The sequence below is a fragment of the Mastigoproctus giganteus genome, chromosome 10 (genome assembly GCF_048544385.1).
Source record: "Mastigoproctus giganteus isolate SK-2022 chromosome 10, ASM4854438v1, whole genome shotgun sequence".
In the NCBI taxonomy this organism is placed as follows: domain Eukaryota; kingdom Metazoa; phylum Arthropoda; class Arachnida; order Uropygi; family Thelyphonidae; genus Mastigoproctus; species Mastigoproctus giganteus.
In genome coordinates this window covers 212,836,057-212,850,860 of record NC_143584.1, presented here as the reverse complement: position 1 = coordinate 212,850,860, position 14,804 = coordinate 212,836,057, and the positions used below count along the sequence as shown (strand labels likewise).

Here is a 14,804-nt window from a genome sequence, read left to right as displayed (position 1 = left end):
ACGGCACGATGGTTCGTTCAAGACGACAATGCAACTATTCATCATATAAAAATTGTATCTGGATGGTTCGCGGAACAGTCTCAAGATTTCCAATATTTCCCTGTTGGTCTAATTATCCAGATTTGAATTCAATTGAGAATGTCATGAATAGGCTAGAAATGGCAGTTAGGCTTCGCAGTTCTTTACCGACCACAATACAGCAGTGGACGATTATCTTGATGGAAAAATGGTCAAGCCTTGAGCAAGACTCCACCAGACATCTAGTAGCCACTTGTGTGGACTGCAATTTGGGAAAAAGTGGCCATATTAGACATTTATTAAACGTGTCTAATTTTTAGGTCAGTGAGCGTATCTTGTTTTCCGTTATTATATGATGCATACACAGAGTAATTTAAAAAGTTTCTTGAAAAATCATAATAAATCTCCTGGATTTGGAAAACGGCACGAACATCAGAGGAGCGTCAATGGTCATCAGAAAAATTATTACCCCTCAGTTTCAAAACTGAAGCTCGCATTCAGCATGTGAGGAATTTGAGACGTTTGGGATGTCAAAATGCCTAAACAGCAGTAATCAGGAAGGTTCCACTAATTAGGAATAAATATTTGAACACTGGGTGGTTTGTCAAGACATCGTTCCTTGGCACAGGTAAACTTGATGGTTTTGCACGATTCACAAAGTAAACAGTAAGCGGTAAATCATGGTTGTTGTTATTGGGTTTTTAGGTCATCGGCGACTAAGGCCCTGTTGCTCCGTGTGTACTGTCTGTAAATTGCGTGTGTTCTGAGGTCGATTTTCTGTTTGCTGGACATAAGAACCATGTTTCGAGAGGAAAAAACCATGCTACCCTCACCTGAGACCAACTCAGTCACGTTGTGAAAAAGATCCATAAAAATTCCTCCCATCATCGACGGGATTCGAACTCGGATGTTTTCCACCCGGTGTGGCCAGGACAGCGATCCTATCAACTGTGCTACCCACGAGAGAGGTAAATAATGGAAGACTCGTAATATTACTATAACAAAAGCATACTAAACCATAGATGGACAGATTTTATTTTAATTGGTGTACGTTTCATTTCATCAAACATTTTCCTAAAGTTTTATCAAAGTACAACTAATGTATTTGGAGATGTCCAACTTATTTTTGTTTGTGCTTTAACTTTTAGAACGTCAGTGTACTTCTGTATCCTAATACGTTCCTTCACTCAATCAGTTATTGCTGCCACTTTAAGACTCCTCCTGATGGGTAATTCATAATATTATGAATCTTGTGGTTGGTATAAATACGAAAAGTGCTAGTTCACCTCAATTCCTCTCTTAGAAAATTTATAAGGTTTCTCAAAAAGTAAAACCACAGAAATAAGCTTCTAAGATATCTTTCGTAAGTGCAACGCAAATATAAAATGCACTTCAATTATTATCTCCTGGGAAATCTGGAGTAGAGTTCAACTACACATGCTGTCCGTTCTGTTTTATCTCTATCTTGCGATATACTTCAACCATCTTTATGTTGTTTATTGAACAAGCGACTGGATTGATTAGAGCTGATTGACTGTGATACATTAAATGCGAATGACTACAGAGGGAGCACCAGTAGCTTCCCATTAGCAGTTATGGTTTTAATATTTCAGGAAAAATTTATTACCAGAGACAACTCAAGAGACTGGCTTTATCAGTCTCCTTGTAACTAAGTAACAGGGCTTTGCAGCAAAGAGATGTTCTCGGGAGAAAATAAGTCGGAAAGTAGTCTTTGCGATGTTGAGCAACCTGGAAACGTTTCGGTCCAATACAGTTGCGAAGTTTATGGTTGAAATAAAAGGAAGTTAATGTCGTTTCGATATTTACTTGGAGTAGTTTGGATGGTACGCTTCTAATGAAACGATAGAATGATTTTTAAGAGATGAGACAAGTCCAACTGCATTGAAGATTTGTTTCTCGAGACAAATCAATATTTTACAGCAGAACGTTGGTGGATCGTTTGTTGCCAGGATGTTCTAGAACCGGAGAAATGTAGGCCATGCCTTTCTTCGTGTTCCTCACTCGCTAAGCTGTTAAGCCACTTAAAAGGCGCCGTAAAGCTAAGAGGTAGAAGAACTTGATTGTTCTCACTGCCTGAGTGAACCTAGTTGACCAAAGATGTTAGATGGGTGGAGAAAGAATGAAACCTTCACCTGTCAGAAAGAAATATCTTTTAGAAAATAATCTACTGTTTTTTTTTCAGGAAATAACAGGTACTTCTGTTTCCGGTGATAAGAATCATGGAAGATCATACAAATCCATATTTGGTTGATTTTTGATCCTGCTGAAAACTTTCCGAGGTTTCAGCAGATTATCAACAGACGCTTTGGAGGGGTGACGTAATGAATCACGTGTCAAAACTACTAATGATGCAGTTGACGCCACATTTCGCGAGAGCTTTTGTTGTCAAATTCCTGACGTCATAAGTACCCATTTAATATCTATTTTTTACTGATGTAAAATGACAAATACTGAAAACAAGGTCATTTGAAAGTCAAATCTTTTTTTTTTTTTTTCACACTTAAATCGACCAAGATGTAAAAAAATCGATCAAAGCCTCCATCCTTGAACAAACTTGCAGTCACAGACTTCTTGGTTCCGTGACTCTTGGCGATGTATAAAAATAAACAAAACCATATGTTGTTTATTTTACGCCCTCTACCGGCGTTTTTTTTTTTTTTTATATTTGAAGCAGTGAAATATCGAAAAATTTTATGATTAATGTTTACGATTTGGTGTTCGATTCAGAGGAACATTAGAATAGTGCTTAATTATCTGTCTCCTTCGATCTGTCTCTTACGTGCATGGCTAATCCTCCATGATTGAAAGCTTTACTACATTCATAAAGTGTCACACACCTCGCTTGCAAATGTGGATGTTGACTGCTGAATGCATCTACAAAGCTTGCAAAAGGATTGATCGAAATGATAAACAAAGTTGTCAGATTGGAAGGGAGAGTTTATTTAAAGAAAAAAAAAAAAAAACTGGTGGGCAGACAGCTTGGCAACTGCAGTTCATTGATCTATGAGTCATACCGAAGCTAACAGTTTGGATTATTGAGTTGTATAAGAATACTCGACTGTACTATTTTATTATTTGGTCTATGCTTTCTTTCTTTTTCTTTTTTTTTTCTGTATGACAATAAATCTGCATGTTCGCAAACGCCACATTTAAACTGCATGGTTCATCGTTAACTGAGCGCTGTTGTGGTAGCTGCCGTAACAGGAATTGGAAAACTCTTCTAACTTGATAGCTGTCCCAAGGCATAAAACGAAATTCTTCAATATTGCACTGTTAATGATTATAACGAATAAACAAAAATATATATTTTATATTTCCGTTAGGTGGCACTCGAGTTCGTTTTAATTGTTAGTCCAAGGATTTCGTCCAAATAAATAGTTGCTCTTTATGAGTGAGGATTTGAAATGTTTAACCATCCCCCATATGCACTAGATCTATCACCATCGAACTGTCATCCATTTCCTCAATTAAAAAAATAGTTGGATGGCATCCCTTTTCCCACCGACAGTGATGCCATTGCTTTAGTGGATGAGTTCCTGGAGGCCCAAGAGAAAACTTTCTTGGTGTATTGGCTCCAAAGGGCACTTATGCTGAAAAACAACATGTTACCAGACTCCTCAAATAAACCATTCATACTCAGGCCACGAACTTTTCAAACGCCCCTCGTATGTGCTGTACATCTGGTTTTGTTGGATCTATAAACAGGAGCTACACGGCGGTTTATAACTTGAATGGCGACCACCTTGAAAAAATTGGAGGACCGAAACGAAAACATCCCCCTCAGGATACATCAATTATCAAAGATTCCAATACACGGGTATGGGTTGCCATCTTGTTTCAAATGATTTGACACCATTAAATTATAATAATATGATTAAGCTCAGTATTTTTTTGAATCCTGTCAAGACGGATGAAATTTTTATGTGCTTGTTACCCACTACGGATGAGTTAGTCAAGTTCGGGAAAGGGTTGAACGTCTCCCACCAGAAACTTTAGTTTTTCATCCGGTAGAATACACAAACGGACCATAGAATGTACACAATTTAGACATAATATGCCGACGCCTATGACGCCTCACAGTCTGAGTAGCTTTGAAGCAAAGCCAAACAGAAGAAGACATTCAATCCCATACTATGGATTAAATTATCCCAATATGTAACAGTATATTCCGAAAAGGTGGTTCAACCCTCAACTCCAAATCTAATTATGGTTCCCATCATACATTGATATGACGTTTGTTGATCGAACAGTAGGACAGGCTTTGATGATGCTGTTCAAGATCTAAGCGCGTGTGATTACACGATACTGTATAATAATTATTACCAGAGTACGTAAGCAACAGAAATCGAAAAACAAGAGTTACAAACACCCGACTTAGGACCATCATATATATGAGCAAATCATGGGTACCATGGTGACCGCGTTTGTTGAGAGCTTGGGTAAGATAAACAAACATTGTTTACGTATATAAAAAATGCAATCATGACGGAAAGGAAATGAAAAATATTGTTGTTGTTATTGGGTTTTAGGTGCATCAGCAACTGAGGCCATATTGCTCCGTATATACTATCTGTAAATTTCGTGTTCTGTGGTTGGTTTTCTGTTTGCTGGACGAAAAACCGGAGTTTCCGGGAGAAAAAACCATGTTACCCTCGCCTGAGACCGACTAACTTAATCATGTTGTGAAAAAGGCCCATAAAAATTCCTGTTGTCATCAACGGGATTCGAATCTGTCTTTTTCACCTGGTGGAGGGAGGACGGCGATTCTACCGACTGTGTTACCCACGAGGGCCACATGTACAAATATGGAGACCGTTGATTATTTAGGAGGGCCTGGAGTTTGTTTCGCAGAAGCAAGCCCATCTTACGTAACTGTTGGGACTAGGCAACTTATCTGCCAGTCAACAAGTATGCATTACTCAGACTTCAGATACCTTCTTCCTAAACCAATTTAGTAACCCACGAAGTTGCTTTTGTCTCACAGATTAGGTTAAGTGCTCAGCCGTATATCTTGTGTATGTTATCAGGTCCTCTGACCAGCAACTTCATCTAAAAAGTATTCGCCCATTTTGTTTTCGCAATTTCACTCTTTTCACGCGGGACAATGGCATTAAAGAGAAGCTACGGAATTAGATCAGCAGCTTAATTCTCTCTACTCCACCCAAGAGAGGTCGCTCCAAAACGATGCTCTTTTAGTGAAGACTTTTAGTGAACGTATCTTAGTTTTAGAATTCTTCTTTACAAAGTTAGTCCTTCCAGTACTTTGCCATTTCCAGTACTTTTGCCGAGACTATCGAAAAGAGTATGTTGAAGTTTTATGACATGAACCAAGCTTGATGAATAAAGAACTCTTCAATAGGCCCACCTTCTAGGTTCCATATTTACCCCTATGGACAGTGCAACCATCTTGGGGGATAAATATGTGAAGGGATTTTAGTAACACGATGAAAACTGGAAGAGAGTGGAACGCTGACAACTGGAACAGACGCTAGGATGGGGGATTACCCCATGAGTGACACTGAAAACAAAGAAGAGACTAAAAGCAGTACGCTGATCACTGGAGGAGACACCAAGACGGGGATTTCTCTCATGAGTTATACGAAAACTGAGAAGAGACTAAAAGCAGCATAACTGCCAACAGACTGACAGCGACATGACCTGCCAGAGTAAAACTGAGTCTACTGAGTTACTGGTCTGCTTCCACGCGGCGTAAGTAGGGCAATATTGGGCCACAGCAGGGGTCTAGCGGCTAAATGACCAGATGAACAACGGTGCACGACGCTACATATGAACAACTCCCGCACACTTTTAAATTTCTGGCATTTCTCAGCTAACAAGTACACCCACAATGAAAGCAACGCGGAGATGGGAAAACCTCTGGTGCCGTATGACAATAACACACTTTACACCTTACCTAAACACCATGGCAACAGTCTTCCCCTCTGGCGGTGCCATCTTTCAGCAGGATAATGCACCATGCCACACCGCCCGGATTATTCGAGACTGGTTCGCGGAACATGAGGAAGACTTCCAGGTATTGCCCTGGCATATCCATACACTTTTAAATCTCTGGCATTTCCAGTGAACTGGTACACCCACAATGAAAACTACGCGGAGATGGGGGAAATGCCTGGTGCCATCTGACACTAAATACACCTTACACCTTATTGTCCTGGCCTCCAAATTCTGCAGACATCAATCGCATCGAGCATATGCGGTTTGTGTTGGAACAGCAACTCCGATCTGCGGCGTCTCAACCACAGACTTTAAAGGAGTTAAAGGATCTGCTGGTTACGTGTTGGTACCAGATACCACAAGGCACATTTAAAAATCTTGTAGCGTCCATGTCTAGCCGGGTACGAGCTGTTTTGGCTGCGCATGGAGGACCAACATTATATTAGGTAGGTGGTCATAATGTTTAGGCTCATCTGTGTTCTACTCATTGACGCCAGTAATTTTATGGGCCTTTTTCACAATATGGCTGAGGTAGTCGATCTCAGGCGTTGATAGCATGGTTTTCTTCTTTCAAAAATTCGGGTTTTTCATCCAGAAAACCAACCATAGAACACGCGCACTTTACAGACATATCATGTATGGCGCAATATAGCCTAATATGCTGATGCTCCTAAAACTCAGCAATAACAACAACAGCTCCTAACCAATCAGCTAGATCAGGCTAATATAAATAAATAAATTTTCTGTTTATACTCCGGGACAAACACACAGTCAGAGGATGTTTCCCTCCTCCAGCTGACCTCTGTGAATTTCCTCATGCTATTAGCCTTAACTACCCAAGGAGGTTACTTATTGCAGCAATTAACTAATTAGTATCAGCATTAGTAGAGATATATGATGCAAGAAAACAAGCTTATAGAGCATCAACCAAAAAAAAAAAATTATCCCATTTCACCCACCCATTCCTTCCTTGAATTTATTTAAGCTATCAACTTCCACAACAACAGATAGAAGTTTGTTCGAGCAATCAACTACCCGCTGGTTAAAGGCAAACCTCCGCACATCTATCCTACAACTGTCTTTCCTCAATTTGAGTTATGCCCCCTCAAGCTCATAACTGAGTAAGAGGAAGAATCCCATCAGCATTGAGCCTGCTCAAACCATTCAAGGCCTTATACACCTCAATCATATCACCTTGCAGGTGCCTAGTTTCCAGATGCTGCAATTTGCAGCGCTTAAGCCTTTCTTGGTAAGAGAACCCCTTTGTTCCCTTCACCAATCTTGTTGCCTTTCTCTGCAAGCTGGCTAAAAGAAAATTTCTTGCAATCTGGTCAAAATCTTTTTTTTTTCTCTGTAATTTGAATCTATGAGCCCAGGTTCTGGAATTATTTACACCAAAAAAGAAAAAAAAAAAAAAAAACAGACTGGCATATTACGGTTACTCAAGAATGGCCTCATCTACCCATGTGTTAATTTCTCTTTGTGTGTGAGTTCTGTGGTCAGCTTGCCTGTTTTGACGGACCAAAAAACCCCCGAGTTTTTGATAGGAAAAAACTTGCTGTCCTCGTCAGACACTGACTAACCCAACCACGGTGGGGGAAAACCCCATCAAGTTCCACTGTGCTACCCACGAGAGAGGAATCATTAATAACAGTGAAAATTTCACCTTAATTCATTTTACTAACTCCTCTCAGAGCCTTATAGACCTTAACCAGGTCCCCTTTAAGATGCCTGGTTGCCGAACTCTGTAGTCCACATAATCGAAGTCTTTCCCTCATACGTGTGCCTTTTTGTAGATCTCGCCAAGAGGGTTGCCCATGTTTGGACCCTTCCAAAAAGTTCGATGTTTTTTTTTTTTTATAGGTGTCTCCATACTCGGACACTGTCAGTAATCAAATGCGAACTTATCCACAATGGGATTATGACCTCTCTATTTCTAAAAGCAAATATTAGATAAAGCATCGATAGGACCACCGGATATTTATGGAACCTAATCACAATCTTTATCTTACCTTTTCCAAAAATAAATATGTCTAAAGCGGACCATTACTTTTATTCTTAGGCACAACAGTCTTATTTATTTCTCGAAAATTAGGAACTACAAAATTCAGGTCCAATAAGAAACTCGGCCACACATTTTCAAATTGTTGCCGAATCAACCTGGTTGTACCAGATCGAACCTGGATTTTTCATTCCTCGAAGACACAAACCAACCTTGGAACACAAGCAGTTTCCAATTACTAACACCTTTTGGCTGACTTGCGTTGATCCAAAACAATAAATTCACAGCCTTCAATTCAACCAATGCACAAGAGTTTCAGATTTTCTCTTTGAAATTATCAGATGAAAAATCACCATTTTATAAAATCTACAAAATATTCTACAACTAGGATGTACTCGGAAGAGGAATATCTTGTTTGGAAGAATAGCTCCAAAGCACATATGAGTAACTACTTTAATGATTAGATTGCGTGACACATCAACTCAAAATGTCATGGTAAGTCCACAAGGATTTTGCACATCCAAGACGATACTCCAGCGCAAAACCTGTCAGAATGCAGTTATATGATCTTCAAAACATTTTGTTCGTGACGTATCTGTCAAAGCGGTTGTGGACAGGATAAATGCGCAAAGGGAAAAACGCACATAGGAATAACGCGGGTTCGAGTCTGCGGTTTCAAATTAGTTTAGCATTCAACTGAAAGTTAAACCTTTGCGTTTACTGGCAGACATTTTCTTAATAGATTGTTTAAAAATAAACCAGAAAACAACAACAGTTCTTATGATTCCCGCACGAAAACCCATTAACAATTTTTGCAAAAGAGAATCGATTTTGAAGTATATGGAAGTTTAATGAATCCAAATCCATTCACCACGAGACTGGTCACTGACCAGAGAATCAATGACACAAACGTTGTTATTGAACTCCTTCAGCTGTCAACTTAATGGTGTTTGACACGAACGCCCGGAATGAAGAGACTGCTATCATTTTCTTGGCATCAATAACTCACGAGCTGCCACACGGTCTGGCAATGCTGCTGACTTTAAAGTGTTGGAGTCTGTGAGTCTGTCGTGGGCACCTTTTAAAGAAAGGATTGTGGAAATGGATGCAACAGTCATGTCAGAGATTTCTGTAAAAAAAAAAGATTTAATAGCATCTGTAAAGAGAGGTGTTTATTTATTTAAGTGGCCTTTCTGTGAGTCTCGTGATACTCATTAAGGCACTTGTGGCAAACAGCGGTGTCGCGGCACAATAACTGGGAATCACTGTTAAAATAAATAAATTTTGTGTTTATATTTCGAGAAGGCCACATAGGATGTAGATAACGCATAGGCCACATAGGATGTAGTTCACGCAAGAAACATCGCCGTATTTAGCAGTCAAGTGGGCTTGAACCATTGATCAACTCGAACGCGTGCACTACTAAACCGTCGTGTATGACTACTCAGCTGCGTTCTAATTTGAAATAAATTGAAGTCCAAGTGTAATATGAAGTCAGTGGAGTCCAAGTGTAATATGATACATCGTTCTTCTCAAAACAAAGATATGGAGAATTCCGTTCGCATTTTTTTTTTTTTTTTTTGTTTCAAAAGCCGAGAGGCAAAAAAAAATTCAAAATATTTCTTCTCTTTATTAGATGCTATTAATTCGTTGGGCAGCCATCGTGGCGCTTTCCATGTCTCGACAGTCTAAGAGGAGTCTGCAACTACTGTGAGGCCCTCGCCGGAAATAAATAAATCGTCAAACGTTGATTTTCTGCTTTTAAGATTACTCTCAATATACTCGAAACAAATTATAACCTTCTTAAAAATATCCACCAAAGTTTGAGGAGAATATGAGGAAATCCTCATTGCAGTATTTTTTATTTTTATTCTTTTTCTTATTTCTCCTTCCCTCGAGATCTCAAGTTAACCATTTTCCTTTTAACAAGTGTCACTTTCTTCTGCGCTCTAAACTTTTTACGCCCCTTTCCGGTACGGTGAACCAAATGCCCTATTAAATAAAATAAATAATAAACAAAAAAAAAAAAACAAAAAAAAAAAAACCTACCTGTTTAGCCTAAAAGTCAGTGACGTCATTGCCGGCGACTTCCTTCCTGTCAATTTCGCCGTTACGCACAATTATTAACCTCCTGTACTTAACCTCCTTGACGCAACTTGTCCGACGCTGTTCAAGCTGTTGCTATGGGCAACCACTAGAAATCTAGTCGGAAAGTCGCCGCGCAGCTTTGGAGCCTGGTGGGTGTGGCCGGCGGGTGGTTCATATCACCGAACAGCGCGCCTTTTCACTTTTTCGCTCCCCCGTCTGTTTGGCCCGTTGCGATATACCACACCCAGCATCCGCAGGGACGGCCACAGACGTGCAATGCACTTTAGTCGCTAAAACTTTCTCTCCTGTTGTGACTGCTCGAGAGTGTATGAGGATGCTTAACCTTCCACTATAATTAACTGGAACTACAGTCAGCTTTTCTTTTGATTGCAGGAATTACAGAGATCCCTTTCCTTTCCCCCCCTCTCCCAAAAGCTCCCACCGAGGATATGGAAGGAGCGGTGACCCCTCTAGTAGCAACCCTCTTATTGTCATTTTTTCAACAAGGTAAGCGTCTGTAGTAAGTAGACTGTGTTGGTAACTTAGAAGAAAATTTTCAAACTACTTTTGCAATTTCGAGCCATTATCAAAAATTTGTTTATTTATTTATTTTTAGTGTTTATTTTCTACTTATCGAGTAAATATGACGTCACATTTTTCGTAAAGGAGATTACCGTCTTTGCATATTGGATATTGACGGCAGATGCCTACGATGAAGTCTCGGAAGGGTGGGTCACGCACTTTCTTTATCGGGATGGTAAACGAACGAAACTGGAGGATTTACCATATTCGGGTTTCATTTAATCTTACAATGTCCAAGAACTTGGCACACTCAGGGTCCTGAGCTGAATATCATCATAAATTAGCTGCACCAGCCAATTTTTTTGGCTGGTGCAGCATAAGCCTCAGGCTTCTTTGCACCATGTGGCTAATAATAATAATAATAATAATAATAATAATAAAACTTAAAGACAACTTGAACTTATAAAAATTACGCCATCTTGAGTTGAAATGGCATTTTACTGCTTTTCATTGCCTTCATTAAAAAAAAAAAAAAAAAAGAAAAAGAAGTCCGAAGTTGTAAAGGTAATTCATCGTATTTTGCAATTTATTTTTTCTAATATACTATTAAAATACATTTATACTGTTTTTTTTTATTTAAAATATTAGTGTTTTAGATTTTTGCACGTTAATTGAATTTATTATTATTTATGATTTTTAAAATTTCCTTGTTGTTTAATTACATCTAATTTCATGGATTTATTGTAAAAATGCTTAATTTTATTTAGTTTTCGTTTTTAAATGTTAAACTTCGTATATATTAGCGCTTTTGGATTTTCGTATTTTATTTTAATGTTATTATTGCCATCAATTTTTATTCTCAATATTTAAATTCTATAAAATACAGTATTCATTTTACGTATGGATAATTTCAAAACTTTCCCTAACATTACTTCTTAGACATTTAATAAACATGCTTACAAGAAAAAAACAAATTATTTACCTATTTAAGCAGATGTTGGCATTTGTCTGAATTTTTAACTTTAATTCTGTGTCCTGCCATTTTATTAGATCGAAATAAACTAACTGACTATCGTCAGCCTTCATTTTTGGAATAACGAACATCAGCGCCACATCATGTTGATAAACAAACATTTTTATTTATTTATTATTATTATTATATTACTTCTCCCTGATTGGGGAATTCCACTCCGTGACGGGTACTGCTACCAAGTACACAGGGTGGTTGCAATGTCTGGTGTTACTGTTGGTCGAGGAACTCTCTGACTATCCTACAGGTGCCCAGGATTGCAACTTTCTGCAGTTCCTTGTAGGTGAGAGACCTATTGCTGCTAGACTGCTATGTAGGGTCTTTGGCACCATACCGGTGGTCGACACGATGATGGGGATGGTCGTTACTTCTTGCATATGCCACATCTCCTTGACCTCATGTCTCAGGCTCGTGTACTTCCTAATTTTTTCCTCATGGGTTTTCTGGACATTGCTAGTGTTGGGCACGGCTATGTCAATCAGGCAGGTAGCCTTTTCCATCTTGTCCACAAGTTTTATGTCCGGTCTGTTGTGCGAGATGGTCTTATCCGTTATTATGGCGCGGTCCCAGTACAGCTTGTGGGTTGGGGTCTCTAGTACTGCCTGGGGTTCGTACTTGTAGTATGGTACACTTGCTTTGGTGAACTGGTATTGCCTCACTAGCTTCTGATGTATTATCCTAGCTACCTGGTCGTGTCTATGAGTGTACTCAATCTGGGTGAACACCTTGCACTCAGTGGTGATGTGGTGGATCGTTTCTGAGGCCAGGTGGCATCGTCGACATGTGTCAGCTGACATTCCTGGCTCCTTTGCGATGTATTTTCTATAGTTTCTAGTGTTGATTGCCTGGTCTTGGATGGCCATCATGAATCCTTCAGTCTCGGAGAAGAGCTTCCCGCTTGTGAGTCACGCATTGAAGCAATGTTATCGATGGCCATTGTAGTGTTTGCCATGGAGTGTCTTCTTTGCCCATCTTTCTAGCTTCGTTTCTTGTGCCATCTGGGCGGGAGGGGGCTCCTCGCTTAGGTTGGGTGGGGTATACCACTTATCTATCTTGCTTATGGCCTGGTGGAGTGGTGCTGTGTTGTTCTCGAAGTAATCCTTCAGGTTAACTATCGCTGTTTTCTGTTGCTCTATCAGGCCCCTTCCTCCCTCTTTCCGAGTTACTGTTAGTCTCTCCACTGCTGACTTCTGGTGGTGTTGGCGGTTCTTGGTCATCATTGTCCTTGTCTTTCGCATGATATCCTCTAGCTCGGTGTTACTCCAATCTATGACCCCAAAGGAGTATCTTAGTACTGGAGCTGCATAGATATTATTATTATTATTATATTTTTAAATTTAAAAGTGTTTTAAAATTTGTGCAGGGCACCGCGTTTGTGCCAAAGTGCTTAAGGGCTCTTGAAACTTTTCGTATTTAATTTGACTGTTATTATTTACACCATTTTTTATTCTCAATATTTTAATTAGCCAGTGTTCACAAATTCTATAAAATAATCTTATCGCGTGTGAATAATTTCGAAGACTTTTTCACATTTCTACTTAGACATTTAAATAAACATAATCACAAGAAAAAAAAAATTCTTTACCTACGCAGATGTTGGCATTTGTCTGAATTTTAGCTTTAATTCTCTTTCCTGCCATTTTATTAGATTAAAATAAACAAACCGAATGTTGTCTGCTTCATTTTCCAATAACGAACATCAGCGCCACATCACGTTGATAATATATAAACGTTTAATTTATTATTATTTTTAATTTTCAAAAATAGATTGCGTATTTTAGAATTTGTGCAGAGCATCACTTTTGTGCCAAAGTACGTAAAAGTTTTTGAAACTTTTCGTATTTTATCTGAATGTTTTTGATTCTTAATATTTTAATTCGTAGATTTTCACAAATTCTATAAAATGATCTTACGTGTGGATAATTTCGAAAACCTTCCTAAATTCTTGCGTAGCCATTTAAAAAACATGCTTACAAGAAAAAAATGGAGCAAAATCCTTACCTGTTTAAATAAATGTCGGGCATTTGTCTGAATTTTTAACTTTAATTCTCTTTCCTGCCATTTTATTAGATCAAAATAAACAAACTGAATGTCGTCTGTCACCCTTTTCCCAATAACGAACATCAGCGCCACATCTTGTTGATAAATGTACAAACGTTTTATTTATTTATTATTATTATTATTGTATTTTTAAATTTCAAAAGTAGATCACGTATTTTACAATTTCTTCAGGCCTCTGAATTTGTGCCAAAGTACATAAAGGTTCTTGAAACTTTTCATATTTTATCTGAATGTTATTATTTACACCATTTTTTATTCTCAATATTTTAATACGGTTTTCACAAATTCTATAAAATAACCTTACTAGTGTGGATAATTTCGAAAACCTTCCTAACATTCTTGCTTAGAAGTTTGATAAACATGCTCACAAGAAAAATGCAAATTCTTTACCTATTTAAGCAGATGTTGGCATTTGTTTGAATTTTAAACTCTAATTATGTTTCCAGCCATTTTATTAGATCAAAATAAACTTATAGTCGTCTGCCTTCAAGCAATAACAAACGTCAGCGCCACATCATGTTGATAATTATACAAACGCTTTATTTATTAATTATTATTATTATTATTATTGTATTTTTAAATTTCAAAAATAGATCGCGTATTTTTAAATTTGTGCCGTGTACTAAAGTATTTAAGGATTCCTGAAACTTCTCCTTACAAAGCGCAATGAAAATCAAAAAATAAATTAAAAAATACTTAAAATGTTCATACTTTGGTCCGTCTTTATTGGTTTTCTTCGATTCAAAAACTGTCTCTTTAGAAGGCGTCAGGAGTTTTGGAGATTGTGACATTCTAAAGTCGACTCAGCAGAAGAAAGTTAATCTGCAGGACACATCGCTACATCAAACTTATGAATAGATTTTTACAACCGCGACCTCACTTCTGTGGGAGTAGGCTGATGGGTTTGAAAGGTCGATAGCGATTTCCGTTTCTTACAGGCAATGGACGACGGTATCGAAAATCGGTGTGAGTTTGAAAAGAAATTTCTCTTTCGCTTTCTTATCATCTGACGAAGAAATTCGGAGCGTGCTCAAAGGATGACAATCGCACTTGGCTCCTTTTTCTTTTCTTTTTTTTTTTTTCCTTTTTTCTTGATAAAAGAATAAT

General features: G+C 38.3%; 1 protein-coding gene across 1 annotated transcript in view; it reads left to right on the top strand.

Moving 5' to 3' along the window:
- The window catches only part of LOC150079865 (uncharacterized), a 49,799-nt gene that overhangs the window by 25,151 nt on the left and 9,844 nt on the right, over nucleotides 1-14,804 (top strand). The window contains exon 2 of the mRNA XM_090382239.1: nucleotides 10,478-10,591. Coding sequence (XP_090238365.1) covers nucleotides 10,534-10,591 — 58 coding nt within the window. The 5' untranslated portion in view covers nucleotides 10,478-10,533. The remainder of the gene's footprint in view (nucleotides 1-10,477; nucleotides 10,592-14,804) is intronic.